The sequence below is a fragment of the Apis cerana genome, linkage group LG6 (genome assembly GCF_029169275.1).
Source record: "Apis cerana isolate GH-2021 linkage group LG6, AcerK_1.0, whole genome shotgun sequence".
NCBI classification, from domain to species: domain Eukaryota; kingdom Metazoa; phylum Arthropoda; class Insecta; order Hymenoptera; family Apidae; genus Apis; species Apis cerana.
Window position 1 is genome coordinate 5,207,762 of NC_083857.1, and position 20,479 is coordinate 5,228,240.

General features: G+C 33.8%; 1 protein-coding gene and 2 long non-coding RNA genes across 17 annotated transcripts in view; 2 read left to right on the forward strand and 1 right to left on the reverse strand.

Annotated features, from left to right (window-relative positions):
* Positions 1–14,800, forward strand: part of LOC107998285 (uncharacterized) — a 69,195-nt gene extending 54,395 nt beyond the window's left edge. For 4 of the 10 annotated variants that reach the window (XR_009830026.1, XR_009830028.1, XR_009830030.1 and 1 more), the window contains 4 exons: positions 896–946; positions 2,375–12,931; positions 13,215–13,361; positions 13,433–14,800. This is a non-coding gene — a long non-coding RNA (uncharacterized LOC107998285). Of the gene's footprint in view, positions 1–895; positions 12,932–13,214; positions 13,362–13,432 lie in introns of all 10 variants that reach the window. The other 6 variants (XR_009830032.1, XR_009830033.1, XR_003697793.2 and 3 more) reach the window with 6 other exon arrangements.
* LOC107998282 (fibrillin-2) overlaps positions 1–20,168 on the reverse strand; it is a 152,549-nt gene extending 132,381 nt beyond the window's left edge. For all 6 annotated transcript variants that reach the window (XR_009830021.1, XM_062076061.1, XM_017057473.3 and 3 more), the window contains exon 1: positions 18,695–20,168. Coding sequence is in view for 5 of the 6 variants with exons in the window: in XM_062076061.1 (XP_061932045.1) it covers positions 18,695–18,737 (43 nt within the window). In the remaining variant the exon portion in view is untranslated. The remainder of the gene's footprint in view (positions 1–18,694) is intronic.
* On the forward strand, positions 15,166–20,209 carry LOC133666218 (uncharacterized). The gene is made up of 3 exons (XR_009830037.1): positions 15,166–18,272; positions 18,341–18,538; positions 18,599–20,209. It is a non-coding gene; the product is annotated as an uncharacterized LOC133666218 (long non-coding RNA).
* Positions 20,210–20,479: the final 270 nt, after the last annotated feature.

A 20,479-nucleotide genomic window follows, 5' to 3' on the forward strand; every position in this document is an offset into this window, starting at 1 on the left:
TTTCTTTCTCCTCCTTTTTTGATTTTTTAATTGGGGAATATTTTCTTTTTTTTTTTAAAAAACAAGATTGGGATTGAGGTTTCAAGTTGTATATATTCTTGCTTTATGCAAGAAATATATTTTTAAGTATAATTCATTGTAATTGATACTTTTGATAAAGAAGTATAAAGTCCACAGAGTTATTTGCTAGGATGGAGAATATTTATATTAGTAAATGATTCAATAATAATTTTTCTGACACAAGTAGATCTGGATATTCTGTCTATTTGTAATAATATTACTGTATTAAAATTATGTATATTCTTAAATTATTTTTATTTAAGAAATTCAGATTTTAAATATACATGTGCTGTTTATATAGAACAAAAATCATATTGCCATAATTTGAATAATTCTATTTAAATTCTTGTTCGCTATTAAAACTCTTCATACTGTTTTCTTTTTACATCTTGTTGTATTACATTTTTATATGAAAAAAAAATTTTTTTTAGATCTCATTCTCTGCCAATCAGCCCCAAATTTCGAACTGTACACGATCGTTTTACTAATACTTGGATAAGTACCCTTTCTAATTTCCTCCACGAGCTTACGATCGTTATCGATGAAGCGTTATAAGATGGAGAAATACCAGAAAGCCATTCTTACATCTCCGATTTCATTAAATTTCTTTTAAATCACCCTCAAGAGGTTGAATTTCCTTCTTCTAGAATTAGTTTTCCTCGATTCTTGAAATATTTCTCGAAACCAGCCCAAGTCTCTCACATACCGTGGATTGAATAACGCTTGAAAGTAACGCTCATGATTAAAAGTAAAAATAAATTCCTTTCCTTTTCCTATTCAAAAGTTGCATAACTTCTCTTTTTAATCGAGTATTTTTAATTTCTTTCTTTTTCAGATTGTCCAAGTTTGTCGTTGCTTGGAAAATCATTGTGAGTAAAAAAGAGGGGTGAGTAAAAATAATTGGTAATTTTATTTTTTAAATTAATGCTTTCAGATTCTCTGATTTATTAGCATTTTTCCGTGAAATATTTGAATATATTTTGATAAGTTTCGAACGATACTAAAAGATAAGAAATTCTAGAAAGAAAGGAATTCGAGCTCTGGAAACGTTGCGAAAGAAAATAGTATTCCGTTAAAAATAAGATTATTAATCTCGATAGGAATTTATTATATGATTCCTATATCAACAATTGACTTTTTGTATCTTGTTAGAAACGATTTTCCTATTCAGCCTTGGAACAATTCTAATAATTTCGTACACACCTTTGTAATAACACAATGTTTTCACGTCATACACGACAAGGAAAACGCAAAATATATTTTCTCTTTGATACTCGTCATTGTCAGAGAGAAACATTTCCTTCCGAGAAGGAAATTTAAATTCTTGATAACTTCAACTTGATTACTCGTTGAAATATTTATATATAAGTCTTTGAAACATAGATTACGTAGACCATCGCGCTTTGTAAGGCTATACACCATTGTGAAATATTCAAATGACAGTTTTTTTTTGTTTTCATGGATGAAAAGAACAGAGTTTCTGGTAAGACTGGATTAAAAAAGTGACTTGTATATTTTTACGTATCGTTCGGGTATTATAAAATACAAAGATGTTGATTATTAAATGAATTGATGTTTTAATTATTCTTACGAAATAAGCTACACGTAGCTTATCGTAAATCTCAGCTCAACTAAAACATATCAAGTTTTATAAACTGTACGCAAACGGATATTATAAATATCATATTTAAAAGATAAATTATATTTTAAAAAATATTTCGGCAAATCATTTCAATTTTCACACTCGCAAAAAGAATACAGAAATAGAATAAAACGATTGAAACGCGCATTGAAAGCGCTCTTCCTAAAATTGTTCAACGAAACAAATATTCAAAATATGAAGGAAATTGTTCAGACGACATAATGGCGCATTGATTCGATGAATGGGTGGTGGAAAACCGGTGCTCGCGCAATTTATGTCCAGCGAAGAAGGAATTTCCGAAAATTCCATTAACCATTTAATTCCATGCAAAGTGAACATTAAAACGCGGACTAAATTCCTTTCGGCAAACAGACGAGCAACCTCTTTTCCCTAAAACCGTAATCACGTTTATACTGCCGTGATCGTTCGCCTCGCGTCTAAAACGAATTCTCTTGCCAAGTTTCTTTTTTTCTCTCTCTCATTTTTCCTTTCTTTTTTCTTTCTCTTCTCCTCTTCCTCCTTCTTCTTCTTCCTCTTCTTCTCGTTCTTTTTTCATCTCGGAACGCATGCAAATTAATCGCATTATCGATGAAGGAACAAACGAGCACGTTGTTCCTTCTCTCTGTTTTCCGAAAACACATGGAGAAATTGAAAATTCTGCCAATGTTATAGGTAACATAAAGAAAGGTTATAAACTGGAATCCAAGATAATTTATGGAAAAGGCATTCCGCCAAGATTTAAGGGTGAGTTTCCTGTTGCACTTGTAAATCTTCTTACGTGTTATATTGTTTTACTTGAACTTGGATCGATCTGATTTATGGGAAAACATTTTCTGAAAATATCAAAATTAATATTTAGAGATTCTTATTTTAAGCGTGTAAATTTTTGTATTTATATCATTCCCTTGTAACTATCATTATGTAAAGAAAATTGTTTCGATTAAAAATTAATGGTTTCGAGAAGAGTAATATGATTATTGTTCGAATATATAGAAATCTGTGTGATTAAATTTTTTTTGGAATGCAATCACACGATTTTATATACGTTATTTTACCATTTTCCTCTCGTACATATATATGGGACATCGTACATTGAACAATGATTGGAATTGAAACTTAATTTTACGTTAAAATTTAATAAATACTAATTAATAATAATAAACACTAACTAATGAGATCGTAAAGATCGATCGTGCAATATCAAAGTAGTATATATCAATCATATTGTCAATCAGAGAGTAGTATAGATCGACTATAATATACTTTTAAATCCTGTAATATTAAAAATTCAATAAAAGATGGCAGCTGTTATCGTAAGAAGTAAATAATGCAAAAGATAAGTGTCTTGTAAAATCTAGAATATATCGTCAAAGAAACGATTGAAAAAAGTGGTGTATATAATATTTTGTTCAAATTGATCACTTGCAAAACTTCCAGAATACAGGTATTAAGTTATTAGTAAAAGAGTTTTTGTAAGATAATCGTTATTCCTTTGCAAAGTTATTAAAATATAAATCTATTCTAAGATCAACAAATATCAAGAGGAAAAAATATCAAAGATGAAATTGGTTAAATTACACGATATTCGATAATTCAACGTCTGAGCTCGAGGCAAAATTTCTACGATCCCAAAAGCTGCTCTTTTGCCTTTTAACAATCGTTCTTTCCATTCTTCCTCCTTCATCCCTCTTGTCATAAGATTTAATTTCATCCTGTGTTGCTTTTTCTTTTCGTTTTTAACGACCAGACGATACTCATTAGAAAACATTTTAGTTTTTACCTCGGTGCATGCAAATTTTCTTTTATTTTTAATATCAAAATTTCTTTTATTCCTTTTCTATTTTTTTCTTTCTGTCTTTCTTTCTCTTTCTCTCTCTCTCTCTCTTTTTTTAACAGAAATTCTACGAACCAAAGAACAAGTCTCATCGTTGGTCTGATGGGATTAAGTATAGTGGAAGTGGATTCGAACATTGACAAATTCGTATTCGAATCTTCTGTGACTTAAATTAATTAATTAATTTAAGTTATTCGGAAATTCTGTTTATTGCCAATAATTCTTTGCAATTTTCTTGAATTTGTTGTAAGAACAACAAATGTATTTATCTCTTACAATTACTTGTTATAAGAAATTCGATTCATTCTGGTGTCAAGGTACTTTAAATTTTCAAAACTGATGAATATTGGAACTCGTTCCGAGTGTTTTACAAATATTAGAAGAAAACCATTATTTCTTAGCAATGGGAATCAAATAAATATTTCATATTTATTACTTGGATTTATATTCAACTTGCTCCTCGAATAAGAACGAAAAAAGTGAAGGAAAAAAATACACGAGAATGGAGAACAGTTGACGAAACGAAAGAAAAAAAAAAGAAAGAAAAAAAAGGAAGAAAGAAAAGAAAAAAAGACAGGAATCACAACTTGAACATCGAATGACTGGAAGTTGAAAAAGGAGGACAAAAAGCTGTATAGCCCTTTCAACGTATCGTTCCACGATCCCGACGTCGAAAGCCTTTGCACGATCGTTTTTCCCGCGTTTTTTCCCGCTCTCTCATTCCTTCTACTTTCTTCGACCCCGTATTACTCTTGTTTCCAGCATTAATTTCTCTCTCGCTCGCTTCTCTCGACTAACTTTTGTTTCTATCTAATAGATGCCATCTAAGGATAAAAGCTATTATCGATACAGAAAAATATGTGAGCGCAGATCGGTGAAGCGAAAATCAAATAGTAATAAAATCGATAATAACAAAATTGCATTGGAAGAGTTTGTCGAGTATAAGTAGAACTGTTAACTTGTATTTATATAAAAGATAGTAAGAATTTTTACACTAATAAATAAATTAAGATGAGAAATAAACGAAAGGGCACTTCGATTTTCGATTACGTGGTTCACTTCGTGAAGAATAGACTTGCATGATCGTGAAGAGAATCCTCCAAGATTAATTATTGCGGCGACCAGTCACGATATATTCACGGATCGTGAGAAAAATCGGCGCTTGAATTTTGAGAGAAAAATCGTGCCCACGTCTCGACTCGATTTTCTCCACACGGAGGCGTTTCCACCGAACGGGCCTGTTTTCACGAACACGATAAAGATCTTCGATAGTTGGGCCCATTACCTGTACACTTTGTGAAAGAGTGACATAACGCAAGGAGAAGGAAACCGGCTGAATCGAATGTGGGAGTAATCCTTGCGCCGTGTAGGCCGATCCCAATTTCGTTCCTTTAATCGAGTCACGTGGCATCGATGCCCGTTCCTCAACTTTTATACATTTCTTCAATCCTCTAATGTATCTTCGCTTTTAAAGGAAGATCGAAGAATTTATCGTTTATTTACCTTGTGGGATGAAAGTAATTACATTGGAAATTTCCAACAACGTAATTACTCGTTAGGTTTGATACTGTGAAAGATAGGTTACTTAAAAGAAAAAAGGACAGGATTCTTTCTCTTCCTTAAATATTCTTTTACGAGAAATTTCTTAAAAAGTACGATCTCAACTTTCTACTTGTTGCTATTTTCTTTAGAAAAGGAAAAACAATGCTCGCTTCCTCCTCAAAACGCCCCCAATTAGAACAACCATGCATCGATCGTACTGTATAAGCTTGATACGAGATAACGAGGAAACATTGTTTTCACAGATTTAAACCGACACGGTTTAAATAGAAATCGGCGATCCGGAATGGATATCGGGGAGCGGCCATGGTCAAACGGGTGTAATAACGTTTAAACAAATTCCGCGGTCCGGTCAATAATCAATTTGTCAGGCGCATCGATGAATCCGGCCAATCCTCTCCCTTTTTCCTTGGCGCGCTTGTACGTGCGTGCGTGTGCGGGGGGAGGGGAGAGAGGGCTATCGACAACCGCAAAATCGCACGCGCGTCGCCGCCAATCGGATTTCGCGGTGGCCGCCCGTATTATTTGCATATCGGTTCCAGCGTTGGAAACAACGAGGCCGCCGACGGTGTTGCATCGACGAGATTGTGACGCGGAGAGAAGGAAAGGAACGATGAATAAAATGAATGTGGAGCACGGGGAAATAAAGCAGTGTGTGGAAGCGCCGGTTTGGGGGAGGGATTAGAAGGAGGGGGGGATTTACGATACGTTGGGACGGTGACTTTTTTTTCGCCGAGTATCAATTTGCATAATGCGTGTGCACTTCGGCCGATTAATGCGAGACGTGGCTCGAATATTTTTTTTTTTTTCGAACGTTAATTCGAATGTTCGTCGCGGGTGCTTTTATGCTCGATTAATTTCGGCTAATAGAGCGGAGTGGAAAAATTCAGGTGATTATTATTTTCTCGGGATCGATTTTGTGCTTGGGTTTGATCGTGTTCTTTCAGGTTTAGTGGAGCAAGGCGAAAGATGAAGCTTAATATTGTGTAAAGAGATGAATTAAAGTAGCAAGGAGTAGTAAATTGGTGATATTACTGAGAAAGATTGATCGAAGAGGATGATTTTATGAAAATTTTCCTGCAAAACAAATGGAACAAATGGTTTATGCGCATATAAAGATTGTTTTACAATTTTCCTCGAAATATCTTTTTGCACCGTTTATCAGCGTGAAACAAATAAAGTAGGAATAAAATAATAGCAACGAATTTCACGGTTCATAGAAACTATTTTCTATCTACCCAAAAATGTATTACATCCCTTTCTCTTCAAAGAATATATTCCATGGAGTATAAATCGATTTTCCAGAACTTTGATCACATCAGCAGAAAAACAAGCCAGCCATCAATGTCGATGAATTTTCACTCGTAAAAAATTGTACGCCCACCCTGCAGAGAGCTGCAATTACTTCCACATACGTTTATTTTTTCACCCACTCTCGGAATAAACGTTCAAAGAAAACGTAACTGACTTTCAAAACTCGGCGATTCATTGTTACAACTGCATATAATGTTTCCCCGATGTTTTTTGAGGTATGACTCTCTTATAACAAACTTACTTTTTTATTTATAATTTATATCATAATTTAAAATTTATCTCTCGTTATTAAAAACTTCAAGAATCAATTTCCCCCCCCTCAAAATCGTTACAATTAAAATCTTTTTCTTTTCAACGATTCCACGAAATATGTTAAAAATTATTGCATCTCTCGTATCCTTCTCGGCCAGATTCGATTTGATTCGATCGAAGACAGGACATTGCCCGTTGCAATTTTCCTGATACCCAAGTCTTTATTTGAGTTACGAGATACCGATACCTGGCAAAATGCCGTCTCGTCACGACAGGAAGAAGTCACTTTGCCGACTTTCCGCTCCGTGTCTAATAGACCGTTTGACGCGTACACATCGTATAAAGCAATCGGCGGTATCACGTGAAAGTCGGTGGAGTAGCGACGGTAATGTATAGCCCGATGTTTGATTAATGAACGTGCCGTAAATTGATATCTCGACACGTACGAGCGGCTATTTTCACTAAACATTTAGTTGAACATTTATTTCACTTTGTTATCGGTGTAATTTTATCGTGATCGGTTTCTTAACGATTCGACGGTTGGTCTCGGTTTTTATCCTTTCTTTCTTTTTCTTTTCTTTTTTTCCTGTTATTAAGTATAACGAGTTAAACATGAGTTAAGCATGATGTATGTGGTGATGCCGTGTAACGGGTGGAAATCTATTTCATTCCTACGTATCGAGAAATTATTTTTTTATTAATCGTAAAAATGGTATAATAATTTTGAATTGCGTGTTGGTTATTCTAAATTTCATTTTGATAAAAATTAATTTTTATTTGTCACGTCGATAACGTGAGAATCGATATTTAGATGTCTATCAAGTTTTTCCAACAAATGAAAAATTAGTTTTAGGAGAGATCGTATCTATATGCATACTACAGTAGAAACAAATTTTCCTTTCCGTTGCGCGAATTCCATTCTTTAATTTTTCATCTGATGTGAAAATACAAATTTAATTTCTATGTGTATGCATATTTGTTTTCAATATTTATATTCGTTCTCGTCGTATCTCTATACATTTTGTAATCTTATCTTGGAATAAAACGAGTTCAATTGCTTGATGTCGAGATTCAATATTATTCAGGATAGTTATAGTTACAGAACGAAAAGGTAATGCCACGTTCCTAAGGTGTTCATACTGCAGATTAAACTGCCGATCTCCTTTTAATCTTACAGTTAACGATTTATTGGTTTTCCATATAATAAAATATCTAACTTTAAATGCCCTGTAAATTGAAAATTTTATGAAATCGTTATAAAATTTGCATTATTTCAAAAACGAAAAAAAAAAAAAAAGAAGAAGAACGACGTGTCGTAATTGAAAACATCAGACTACCATAACAGCGTATAAAAATCCTGAAAAGAAATATAAATTTGAGAGAACGCTATATGAAACTCTTAAAAATATAACCAAGTGAATGCATAATCGGAGTAAATGGACGACGGAGAAATATTTCGAGACGCTTTATTTTATTAAATTTTATTAAAGCGTTCCAAAATATTTTATCATTTTTTTCTTTTCTTTTTTTTTTTTTCACGCATCTATTTGCGAAAAACATCGATTTTATCGAAATTTTTAGCCCGCATGGCATATTTAAAGTGCGGTATACGCGCAAATATCGTTACGCTAAAAGTAACTTTTCCGATAGATCGAAATTTCCATTAAATATTCATGGGGCTTTATACGCGGCCCAGTAATTGAAACTTCACATAATCGGGAAATGTCGCCGTCCTTGTAGTTAAATAAATTTAGCACCAAATCGAATAACGAGGAAGAGGTGGATTTTCGTTGATAGGAAATTTAGTTTTTGGCAAAATTTTATTCAACGAATTCGTTGGAAAAAACGAAAGCGTTGAATTATTTCTGATTTTTTTTTTACACTCGATATTTAAATAATCCATAATAATCTTGGTATCTATCTGTTCTAGATGAGAGAGAGGAAATTGACAATATTGATCTTAAAAATGGTAAAAAAATTGCCCTGTCTAAGGTACAACGATATAATAATTCATCAATCCAGCAAGGAAAATGTGTTAAATAGACCTTGTTCGAATTAAAGATTCACAAATCCTAATATTCTCGAAGAAGATCATTTCAAGATATGACATTTTAATCTCATAAAAATTGTACCTAATTTTTCGCGACATACGAGTTTCATAATAATTTCGAAATTTCTTTCGATTTTCAGAAATTTCGAGCTCGTTATTAATTACAGGTCTCGAGACAAGTCTCGCCATATAGAGCATACTTGAGATATAAACAAACTTTCACAAAAATCTCTCCCGTCAACACGTATACCAGCATCATATATACAGGGTGATACATATGAAGCTAGAATCGTTTCGAGGATCGAAACTGGTATAACCAAAAGCTTATTCATCAATTTTACATTTAATCCAATTATTATATTATTTATCAACTTTCCTCTCTCGGAATCGTTCCCTGAATCAAAAAAAAATTTTGAACGTGCATCACGATCCCATTAAACTTGTCCCTCCTTGGAGATGCCATCCTCTCCACGACGGCGTGGAAAATAAAAGCGGATGAATCGGATCGAGCTCGATAATCGCGGGCCAATAAAGCTGTAGAGCCGCGTCGCATGCCGCAAAGGAATGTCGTTTCCGTGGGCCGTGATCCGTGGGTTTCGTGGTCTGCTCCGGTTATCGGCACGTGCATCTGTGTATTTCCGTCTGCCGTTTCGTCGACTCGTTTCAGAAGGAGGGGAGAAAAAGTCTGAAAAACCTGCGAGGCGGCTTTTGACGAATTCGTGACGCCGATTCAACGCTCGATTCGGCGAACCATTTTTCACGTTTCTAATATACAGTCGAGTTATCCTGTTTACGCTCGTTCGAACATTAATTTCGAATTTTAATTTAAATTTTCAGGGAATTGAAGGAAAGTTTGATTGTATAAGGAGAACTTAGTATTAGATCGTTTTAAGAATAATTGAAGTTAAAAGGAATTCAATGTTCTTTCTTTTTGTGAATCATCTTTCGTGAAAATCATTTGGAAATCTTGTTAAATGTATAATTGGCTTTAATAAAATTGTTCCTCTTCGAATTGCATTGAATAGTTCGAAATAGCATCTACATTACATAGAAATAATATCATTGAACTTTATTAAGAAATGAGAAATAAAATTTATGATCGAATATTTATTGATTTAAAAAAAAATAGCAATCTTTTTACATATACCACTTTTATCAAATGCTATAATAATTTGATGTAAAAATTTATCGAATTTTGAAATTATTCCAATCTTTATCCGATTATTAATTACGAGACAGATGAATCCTTATCGTGTATTCTTCGAAAATGATCGTATTATTTCAATATTATTTTAATAATTCCTTTCATACACTGATCAAAATCAACAATGACGTATTAATCAAAATCGGACGAAGATTAGGGAATTGAATGAAATCTCGAAACAGATATATAGAACATTATATATAAAGGTGTTCACATGATACAATGTTTTATGGAGGCAGTATGTAATGCCATGGTTCGTGATGATATATCGTGTAAATACGGTGCACGATAAAGTATTACCGGAGGTGGGATCAACCAGGCATGGAACCGACGATAAAATATTTGGCCGATACTTGGTCGGTGCTGAAATTTTTTCGTTGATGGTAATTGATTACGCTTAATCAAGCTATCGAGCCCGTGCAATTTGCAATCTGCAATTGTGCACCAACGTTGTGTACGGTATGGTAAGTTGGTCGTTGGATTATAGTTATTAACCTCTTTTTTTCCTTTTTATACCGTCTAGTATGATTGAACCCGATGATGGATAAATTTATTTACCAGTGTCTAGTGATATTAATCGATACACGAAACTTTTGATTTATGCGATCAACGTTATTATTTTTACGTACTCTCCCCTACTCGCTGAAATTAACAGTAATAAAATTAAAACCGAATCTTTTATTTCGTTTCTCTTCGTGTAGAATCATTTTTTTTTTTAGGGATAAATAAGATTCTTTCTAGATTTTCTTACCAGATTTAAATTTACGTAGGATATTCTTCAAAAATGATGAATACACATTAATAATTATTCTTTGAAATAAATTTGAATATTCGATTGAAAAGATTTGTTCTTTCGATATTTACAGTTTTTATTGTTGAATATCCTTAATATCAGATAATAATTTGTAATTAATATAATCTATTTCGATTTTAATCGGTCTGTCGTTACGATACACAAAAATGAAATAAAATGAGAAATTTCGCGTGCATCATTTGTTTGTTGACAATTTCGAGAAAAAAAAAAGAAGCTTAAACTTAAATTTAATTAAACAACTCGAAACGATATATTATTTAACAACGCGCGTAAATTATTTTTGCTCATTCCCATTAAGCTACGTATCCACGTATCCAGCCAACGTCTAATTATAGGCGTATAGGATTAAATTAGGCAAGTTCCTACAACTGGCCGTGCACGATATTACCGATCCTTAACATATATGAGACGAAACGATGATCAAAATATAATATCGCCGTTTCTACGACGAGTTCGAGCTTAACACTTTTAAACGGGAGCATAAATTAGTCGTGTTATTAGTGTCATTAAGTTGTTTCGCGTTCCTGGAGTGGCGTTCCTGTGCCCCCTCTTCGATGCCGCACAGCTACCATTTCTCTTCGCCTCCGGTGCCGTAAATAAAGGTGCTCGTCAGAAAAAGGGCCGGTTATGCTCTCGAAACCGAAAGTGGCAAAGGAAGTGTCGAATACAGAAGCTCCACTATTCTTTTATAACAGAGTTTTTATATATATATATATATATATATATATATATATATATATATATATATAAAATTGTGAATAATTTTTCGATAACTTTTGTTTAATTTTCAGAAGTGAAAGATTGGGGTGTCTCGCGTAAGATTATTATACGATTTCACAATTGAAGAAATGATTTGAAATGAAAGTTGCATGGTTTCAAGAAGATTATATTTTAAAGTTATTTATTTTATTATACACGCATCCATATATGGAAGAAATAAATTACATTACATTCCATGTATCCCCTCGAAATTCCATTCTATTTTTATTCCGAAATAATCTTTTAACGTGTGAAGTAACAAATGGGATATTCCAGATGATAAAGTTGAAACCAATGAAATTAATTAATAATATTGTTTTTTAAAAAAATGTTTTACGATTAACGAATATTTATCAATCTTCTCGTCGCAAAGGAATTTTGAATTGATATTTATAATATATATGTAAAATTTCATTTAGCGGATACATCAAATCGCAAATAAATTTCAAATCGAATTTTCTCACATCGTAAACCTTTATGCATTCAATCTACCATTCTAATGCTGTTATAACAACAGCACAGAAAGATTGAATTGAATATTGCTATAAAAGGATTGAAACCTCATACTTCGTTTCATCCGACGTTTAGACTACGCATAACTCTAATACTTATCTTTGATGCGACAGCAAAATATCATAACTAACGATAGAATCAGCTACGACGATCGTTACGACACACACACACACACACACACAAACAAGCATAGAGAAAGAGAGAGAAATTCGCAGCATAATCACAGGATCTCATTCACAGTTTCATTTTTCGCGAGGGAATAATTGTTAACAAACGCGTGGCTTCTCTTTTAAATTAATGTTTGTCAAACAAATGTATTCCACGTGGCCTCACCGATCGCTCAAAAAGCTCGTTCGCAAACCACTTGCGCATCCGTGGATTCGATCGTTTGCAAAGAGAAAAAAGGAAAATCGAAGAAGGAGAAGAAGGAGAAGAAGAAAGATTCGCCCCGACTCAAAGGAAACCGTTTTCTTTTTTCTTTTTTCGACTCTTCTCGATCCCTCCTCTTTTTTTTCCCTCCCCCCTCGTTCCTTTTCTTTTCACACCTCGAACCGTGACAAGGGGAAAATAAAAGAAGAGGAAGAAAAACTGTGGAACGAGGAGGTTCGATCGGATGGAGAAATCTTTGAACCGCGTTTCAAAGCGGTAAAACGGACGGCGAAACGTCGGGGCGAGAATCGAATGGTAAAGGAGAATCCATAAAAATGGAGTCCGATTGACGGCGACCGCCAAGAAAGAAAGAAATGTACCACGAAGATGTTACGTCTGCCCGTAAAAATTGGAGGAGAGGAAACGGGGGAGGGAGAGGCGATATTTCGAATCATGGTTGAAACTTGACGAGCGAGGTGGAAGTCGCGGAACACGTCCCTCTTCTATTCAACCGGATTTATCCGTGATGGGATCTGAAACGGGAGAGAGTTGAACAATAGGTGAGTGGGACATTAATTCTTCTAAATTGTAGGCAGAGATCTTTACGAGGGAATAAAAAAAAAAAGTAATTAGGAATCGGGATGGGAATGGAAATAAATACGTTGGAAGATTCCGCCAAGAATTTTAACGGTTTGAAGTGGCGAAATTAAAACAGAGACACAGCGAGCGTATTAATTTTTTCCAAAATTCACGAACATTTTTTCCGACAAATGTCATTTTCCAAGCGCGTTATATTTCTTCCTTCACTCGACCTCCTCGCTAATCCCTTTTCTTCAATTCCAGAAATGATTTTTCCGGAAAAAAAAAGAAGAAGGAGGAGAATCAACACCGCTTGTTTATTCTTCTTCTCGTACGGAAGGTGGTTAAAAATGGCTCTATTAATTCGAAGGATGATTTAACGAGACGACAGCAGTTGTCCACCACAATCCTGTACGTATGTACGTGTGTCCCTCTCTTTTTTTCGAGCCTCTCTTAATCCCATGACGTTTGGATAACTTAAGGTTGCCTCTCGCCCAACTCCTCCTGCGCTTTTCGACCCTCGTCCGCTAATAGCAACAAGTTACTTGTGACCCGTCAGCGGGACAGACCCTTGCGACGCCTCTATATTTAGTCCGGGTCGAACCACTAGAGAACGGCGAGAAAACACAAAAGAAAGCTGGAGAGCGGCGGCGAAACGAGTGCAAAGGGGACATCGTGATATCTCGCCACGAAGATTCTGCGGCTTCTGGCTCGCAGCTGCTACCATGTCGCGGTAAAAACAATGTACATAGATATGGCAGACGAGCTGAAAGGGCCGGCCTCGCCCTGCTGACGCGGCCAGTTTCAGGATATCCGCGAGATCTTGGATAAATTCAACCGAATTCTTTTGCTCCTCCGCGCATCAGAAGAGGAAGGGAAACTTTTTCTCCTCGGATCTCTGTATTTTGAGAAAGATTGTTGGAATAGATTTTATTTGACAATATGAAAATTGGGAATACAGGGGATAATTCGTGTGATAAAGTCGGAAGTAAAGTTATTTGATTGTATATTACGAGTATTTTTATAATCTCACTATTGCAAAGTAACAAAATACGTGTTGATAAAATATTTCGGATGTATTGATACGTTATGATATGATTGAAAGTTATGCAAGTTTTGTTGTTGTATCATGTTATCGCCTTCGAAGGCTAAGATGTTATTTAAAAAGTTGTTTAAAATTATGGAAATAATTAACTTCATATGCTGGATGATAAATTTCTGTAACCACGAAATGAAAGCTTTAATGATATTGTTGTAAGAATAACTTGGGGATCGCAAAAATAGCTCTAAGAGCGGCTCTCGTGTCGTTGCAGTGTATATAACTGGCAATTTGATGTCGATCCGGAGCAGTACTATATGCCGAGCTATATACCATTACCATAATATAGCAGCAATGACTGATGCGACGTTATATATGAATATTAGAAATGAATATTAACATACATGATTTTCTTGTACAGAGTTACAGAATAAACGTAAAATTATGATAAGTAAGACTGATATCGAATATATTATATATATATATATATATATATATTACAAGAAATATTTCATGTTTTATGAGACAAAAGTCACACTTATCTTCTAATCTTGATTAATATATGAATAATTTCTATTAAACTCTGTTACAAATTACAATTCAATTAATAAATTTTAATTTTTGTATGATATATAAATTGCATGAAATATGAGTAAATAAATTATTTTTAATTAATACTTGACTCTATAAGAAGATTTCATTTTATCTTCACATTTTGATTTAAGGTGTCTCTCTAAAATTAATTGTAAGACTTGAACTGTATCATAAAATCGATCGAAGAGAAGAAATTAAACTTCTTGTCATAACACTCCAAGTCTCGTGTGTTTCAACGTCGAAACTAGGTTTTCGCGGAAACGTGTAGGAAAAAGAAAAAAAATTTCACGAAATGACGAGAGAGGGAGAATGTTTCTTGCGCAAGTGTCGAGAGACAGGTCCCTCGTTGTGCTGCTTTGAAACTCATCAACATCGGTGAAACAAGACAATGATAGATCGTAGCTTGGCTAAAAGATTTTTACTTCAATTACGTCAATCTTATTTTCCCAAAAGATGAAAGGAAAGAAAACAAAAGAATGGTGCAGCGATTAATTAATTATTCAAATCACATCCTCCATCATTTTAAGTACTAAAAAAGAAAAAAAGAAAAATTCACTATGAATAACTTCGTATCCTGTTCAACAATAACTTACATTTGTTTTATCATCTCAAACGAAACGCAAGTATATATTTAAAAAAAAGAAAATCTACATTTCTTTCAATCTGACAAGTCTCTCCATACACTGCAAACTTGTACAAATTTACTTCACCGGTTTCTTTCAGGTGTTAACAACTGACGACCAACTTGACAAAGTGATTCGCCACAATTGAATTGCGCAAAAGCACGAAACAAAAAGAAAGTTGGCTACGTTGTTGAGCGCAATACGGTTATCAAGCGGAGGAGTTCGCGAGAAAGCACAAAGCTCACCACTATAAGCTGGTAATGAAGTTGGCAAGTAGAGATACCGAGTCGACGTTCGTAATACCGCGCCAAAAAGGCGAGATCAAATCGCGAAACTCCGCCTTTTCTGCGTTTTAGGTCGGCGATGGAAAAATCTATCGACGATTGTTTTAAAAACGACGGAAATTCCCCGTGTAACGATACCGTTACGATATTCGATGAATTTTTCAAGGCTCGTCGCTCAAAGACGACCAGAACACTTAAGCTAGGTCAAAACTTAAAGCCGGATCCACGCTTAACGAACGAGTAATTCTTTTTATTTCTACTTTTATTCCATTTCCACGTTCAACGTAAGTATAAACAAATATCTTTTTGTTAATTCTAAATTCAGGGATAACTCGAACTTTTTTATACGTATTATATTTTCATTAAAAAGAGATCATTCATCAACGTTATTTTCTCTGTCACGATCTCGTATAATTTGGAAATATTAAATTACAGTTTTGTTCAAAGTGAATCTTTCTAAATTCGTGCAGTCCATCTGTTACTCTGATATATTCTTCGATAATATCGAAGAATATTCAAGAATACTCTATTTGTAATAAATACTTAAACTTTAAATTTAAATTTACGTCAATATTGTTGTCTTTTTCTTAATTATTCGTATAACAATTGTAATATTGATCACGTTACGATTATCACATTCATTTGTATTCTTAATATCTATATTTATTCGCCCAATGTAAATCTGGCTTAAGACGCCTGTTTCAAGAAACAGGCAACGGGCTGAATTTCCAACAATTTTCCCGTTGGATAATTTGCACATCGAAAGTACCTCGTGGTGGAAAATGGTCCGCTATAGGCCATTCTCTTTTCGTTTCTCATCCAGTTGTAGAAGGGGAAGCGCAGAAACCAGAGCGAATTCCTCGTAGAACAGAATTTCCGCGAACGGAGAAAAGATGGCGTGAACAGGCGAGGGAGAGACGAAGGTCTGATAGAGAGGCAGTTGCGTGTTCTCCCTCGTCTCGTAATAAAGCTCACGCGAACACGTTGTTGACAGAAAAATAAAAGCCTGGCTGTGTGTTCGTGACAGCTGTGCCTGTCGGGAGGGAAATATCGCGTATCCTTTCTCGATTATGCGTTTACACGAAAATACGGGCTGGCAAATATTTCACGCGTGCAGGACGAAAATTCCCAAAATTGTTAGACACGTGGCGCTTTTGCCACGTGAAAATATTTTCTCGAAATTCTCCCCGTTTCTCCGTCGGTACACACATCCATAATTGAATTTTCTTTTTATTCGTTCAGGATAAATGGGGAGGCAAGGGAAATATTGCGATTAATTATAATTTATTTTGTTACTGAGTTGAAGAATTGAGGTAGATTGGCTTGATGTAATGATATTGATGAAAGAAATTAAGTTATAGATTTTGACGAAATTGTATAATTTTTTTTAATTCTTACGTTATTTGTGTCATTAATATGTTCATGTGTGTCCTTTGATATCATTGTATAATATCATCGTTCCTATCTTTCAGAAATTTATTGTCCAAAATTTTTATAATCGTATAGATACATAAATAATTTTATTTGATTTTGTAGAAGAAAAGATATAACATTATTGTACGGATGTATAAATATATATATATTATACGTTATACTGTTGACATAGAATAAACACAATAATATAAAACTACAATTTTATATAAAATGTAGAATTTAAAGATAATAAAACACGGAAAACAAATAAAAATAACAAAAAGCATCTGATGAAAAAAAATTTCTCAATAAATGCCAATAATTATTTTACAATTAAACTGTTTGTTCGCGGATCAAAATTAATTCGCACTTTCATACATATATCATTTGGAATAAAAAAATCAGATAAACACAAACACTTTCAAAAAAAAAACCTATCATTCAAAAATTAAAAATATCATTATGAAAAAATGACGATATACCTTCCAATAAAACCATCATTTTAAATGGTAATAACAGTTGTTGCTAACAAATCGCGAATCGTAATTAGATTATTAACGTTCGAAATATCAAATTTCATCAATCCTCGAAATGTTCGATCAAAAATAGCGTTTGAACATTTCGCAGAATAACTGCGCGTGGCTCGTTCCCATGCAAACCAGCTCGAAATAATGTATAGGGCCATTATCGACGCTTCTCGACCGGCGCGAAGAATAAATATTTTAATGCTCCCGAAGTTAATCACCCGGGATTGGTAGCAATTAAATTCATCGACAGTGAAATCATCGGATCGGCATTGGATAACGAGCAGTCATTGCATCCGGTCTGCATCTTCCGCGATGAAAAATTAACGTCTGCGGATTTTTGTACAAATATATTTTTCATACAACGTATGTTCATAATCATAAAATGTCTTTAATGTTGTACTTTAATCGATCGCTAAATTATTGAAGAGTAAAAATAATTTTGTTCCTGATAAGATTATAAGATGCTAAATTGTATTGCATTATATGTTTTTCATTATTATTAATTGATAAAAATTAAGCTTCTGAAAGATTTGATTCTGAAAAAGTTTCAACAGATTTTTTAACGAACGTTACAGTTTACTTGGTCATTTTTATTTTATTGAAAATTTACGATACGATTGAAATAAGTAAGTATTATCAAAATTATTTTTTTAAAATGTGATTAATAAAGAAATGTAAGAAGATTTCGTTTTATTTTTTAGAAATATTTACTCAAAACGTAATATAAATTTTCCGATTCCGTTTCGTCAAGTAGTCGAATGCTGTGCTGTGTAAATAGAAATGTATGGTGACATAGTAATGTAGTATACTAGTATGTAGTTACGATACTGGACTAAAAATATGTATGTATATTTTAAATACATCTTGTACGTAAAACGATCTTTTCTAATTTACAAATAATTTTTTTCAGATGAATGATATGAATTTATGAATTAGAAGAACGAAAATTCGCAAATGAGAAAAATAAAATATGAATAAATGATAAATAATGGGAGATTAAAGTTACAGAAAAGAAGAAAAAGTTTAAATAACTTATGAACACGTGGATATATGTTCATATTCGGGAGACACCGTATATTCCGTTGAAAACCAAGAAAATTTACCTCTAGTAAGAATCCTCTAAGAATCTTTCCTTTCATCCTATTTAAATATTTGCCTTCTTCCACAGATTTCGATATTTTGCATCGCAAGTATTGTATCTCCGGATCGATATTCATAATCCAACAATGTAGATGTAAAACGTATTCTTGTATAAGAATCTTACCTGATATAAAGAGAAGCAATCCGATCAAGAGAAGAAGATCCATAGTCTTGCCTTCTTTTTTCTAGCTTCGCTCTACTTTTGTGTCATCCTCCGTGTCGAAGACTCGTTTCCGGCAAATCCACTTGTCGATGTCGTTGCGGCTCTATCCGTTTCTTCCTCACCGGATGACAGGTGATCGAAAGATCCCGTTGATATCGATCGAGACTTGGCAATATTTTCCTTTCTTTTCGAAAGAGAAATTGATCAAATGATGACTGCCAGAAATCCACTAAAAACTGAGACTGAATGAGAGTGATTCCACGAAAATTTCACGAAAAAGGAAATGTAACCGGACGAAAATTCGTAGAGAGAGAGAGAGAGAGAGAAACGAATTTCCGCGAGAATTCCACGCGATTTCCGGAAGCTACGATACGAAAATAAGTCTCGCGGAGTGCGAAGAGTCGGTCGAGAAACCGGTGAACGACGAGATGGTGTACGACGAGCGCAAGAGGTCCAGTGAACGAAAGACTCGACGAAGATGCGGAGCAACACGCGGTGTTGTTAACTAAGCTGCCGCTGTTCACAGGGCTGTGTGACACGCTGCATAGAGCGCGGTACGAGACCAGTTCGAAGACTGAGTACGAGTCCATATCCCGGAGGCTGACTTCTCTCGGCCCTACCAGGGTACGCCGTACAGTAATGCCCGTCCATTGCCCGCCTCTGGATAACGTTTCCTTCCACCATTAGGCAACACACGCGATACACGGTTCGCCGTGAAACACGTTGTGCTCTCCGTGTCCTCAACGCGGGGGAATCGTTGCGGGATTATCGCGGATCTTTTGGAGGAGCCTCTCTCTTTCTCTCTTTCTTTCTGTCCATCTTGCTCGCTCCCTCTCTTTCTTTCTTGGTTCCTTTCTGGTATGGAGACCTGGTCGTTGGAAATGAAACGATAAGATTCGAAGTTGGAATAATTCAAGGGCGAGTTTCTGAAAATAGATTGGTTCTTTATGCATTCAATGGTTGAGAATAGTATGGTGTAGTTTGAGAGTTGAAAATGGGTGAGTGAGAATGATGTGAAAATAAGATAATATAAAGTTTGAACAAATCGATATCGATATGTAATAATTATAATTTATTTGTTTAGAATAATTTTGAAATAGATTGGTTTCTTCGTATTGGAATTTTGAGAATATGAATTAAATATTTAATATTGAAAATACGTGAATGAGAATGAATTAAAATAAAGTTTGAAAGTGTTAATATGATTAAAATAATTAAAATTTATCTTTTAGAATAATTCAGAGGTGAGTTCTCCTTTGGTTGGTTTCTTTTAAAAAAAATATTGTGTTAGAATAATATAAGTTAATATCTAAATTCTAATCTAAATTCTGAAAATATAATAAAATTTATTTTTTAGGACAACACTTCTAATAAGATAATAATTATAAAAAAAATCCGTTATAAATTATAATGTAATGTAATAAAATGTTACTATTTGTAATCGTTGAAAATATATTTTTTAAAAATATAGAAAAACCAAATTAAATCAAATACTTTACGAGATAAATTTAGAGGAAATTTAAATATTAAAAAGTACATTTTTGTATCTTTAATTTTTCCATTTTAAATCTATGAATATTTCCAATCTATAAATTATACTATTAATCGCTACTTAATAATTTTAATAATAATAATTTTCATTCTTTGATTCATAATTAAATGAATAGAATGATTCGTATTTACAAACGAATTTGCATAATTTGATTTATATTTAATTTAATTATTTAGATGATATGATTTAATCAC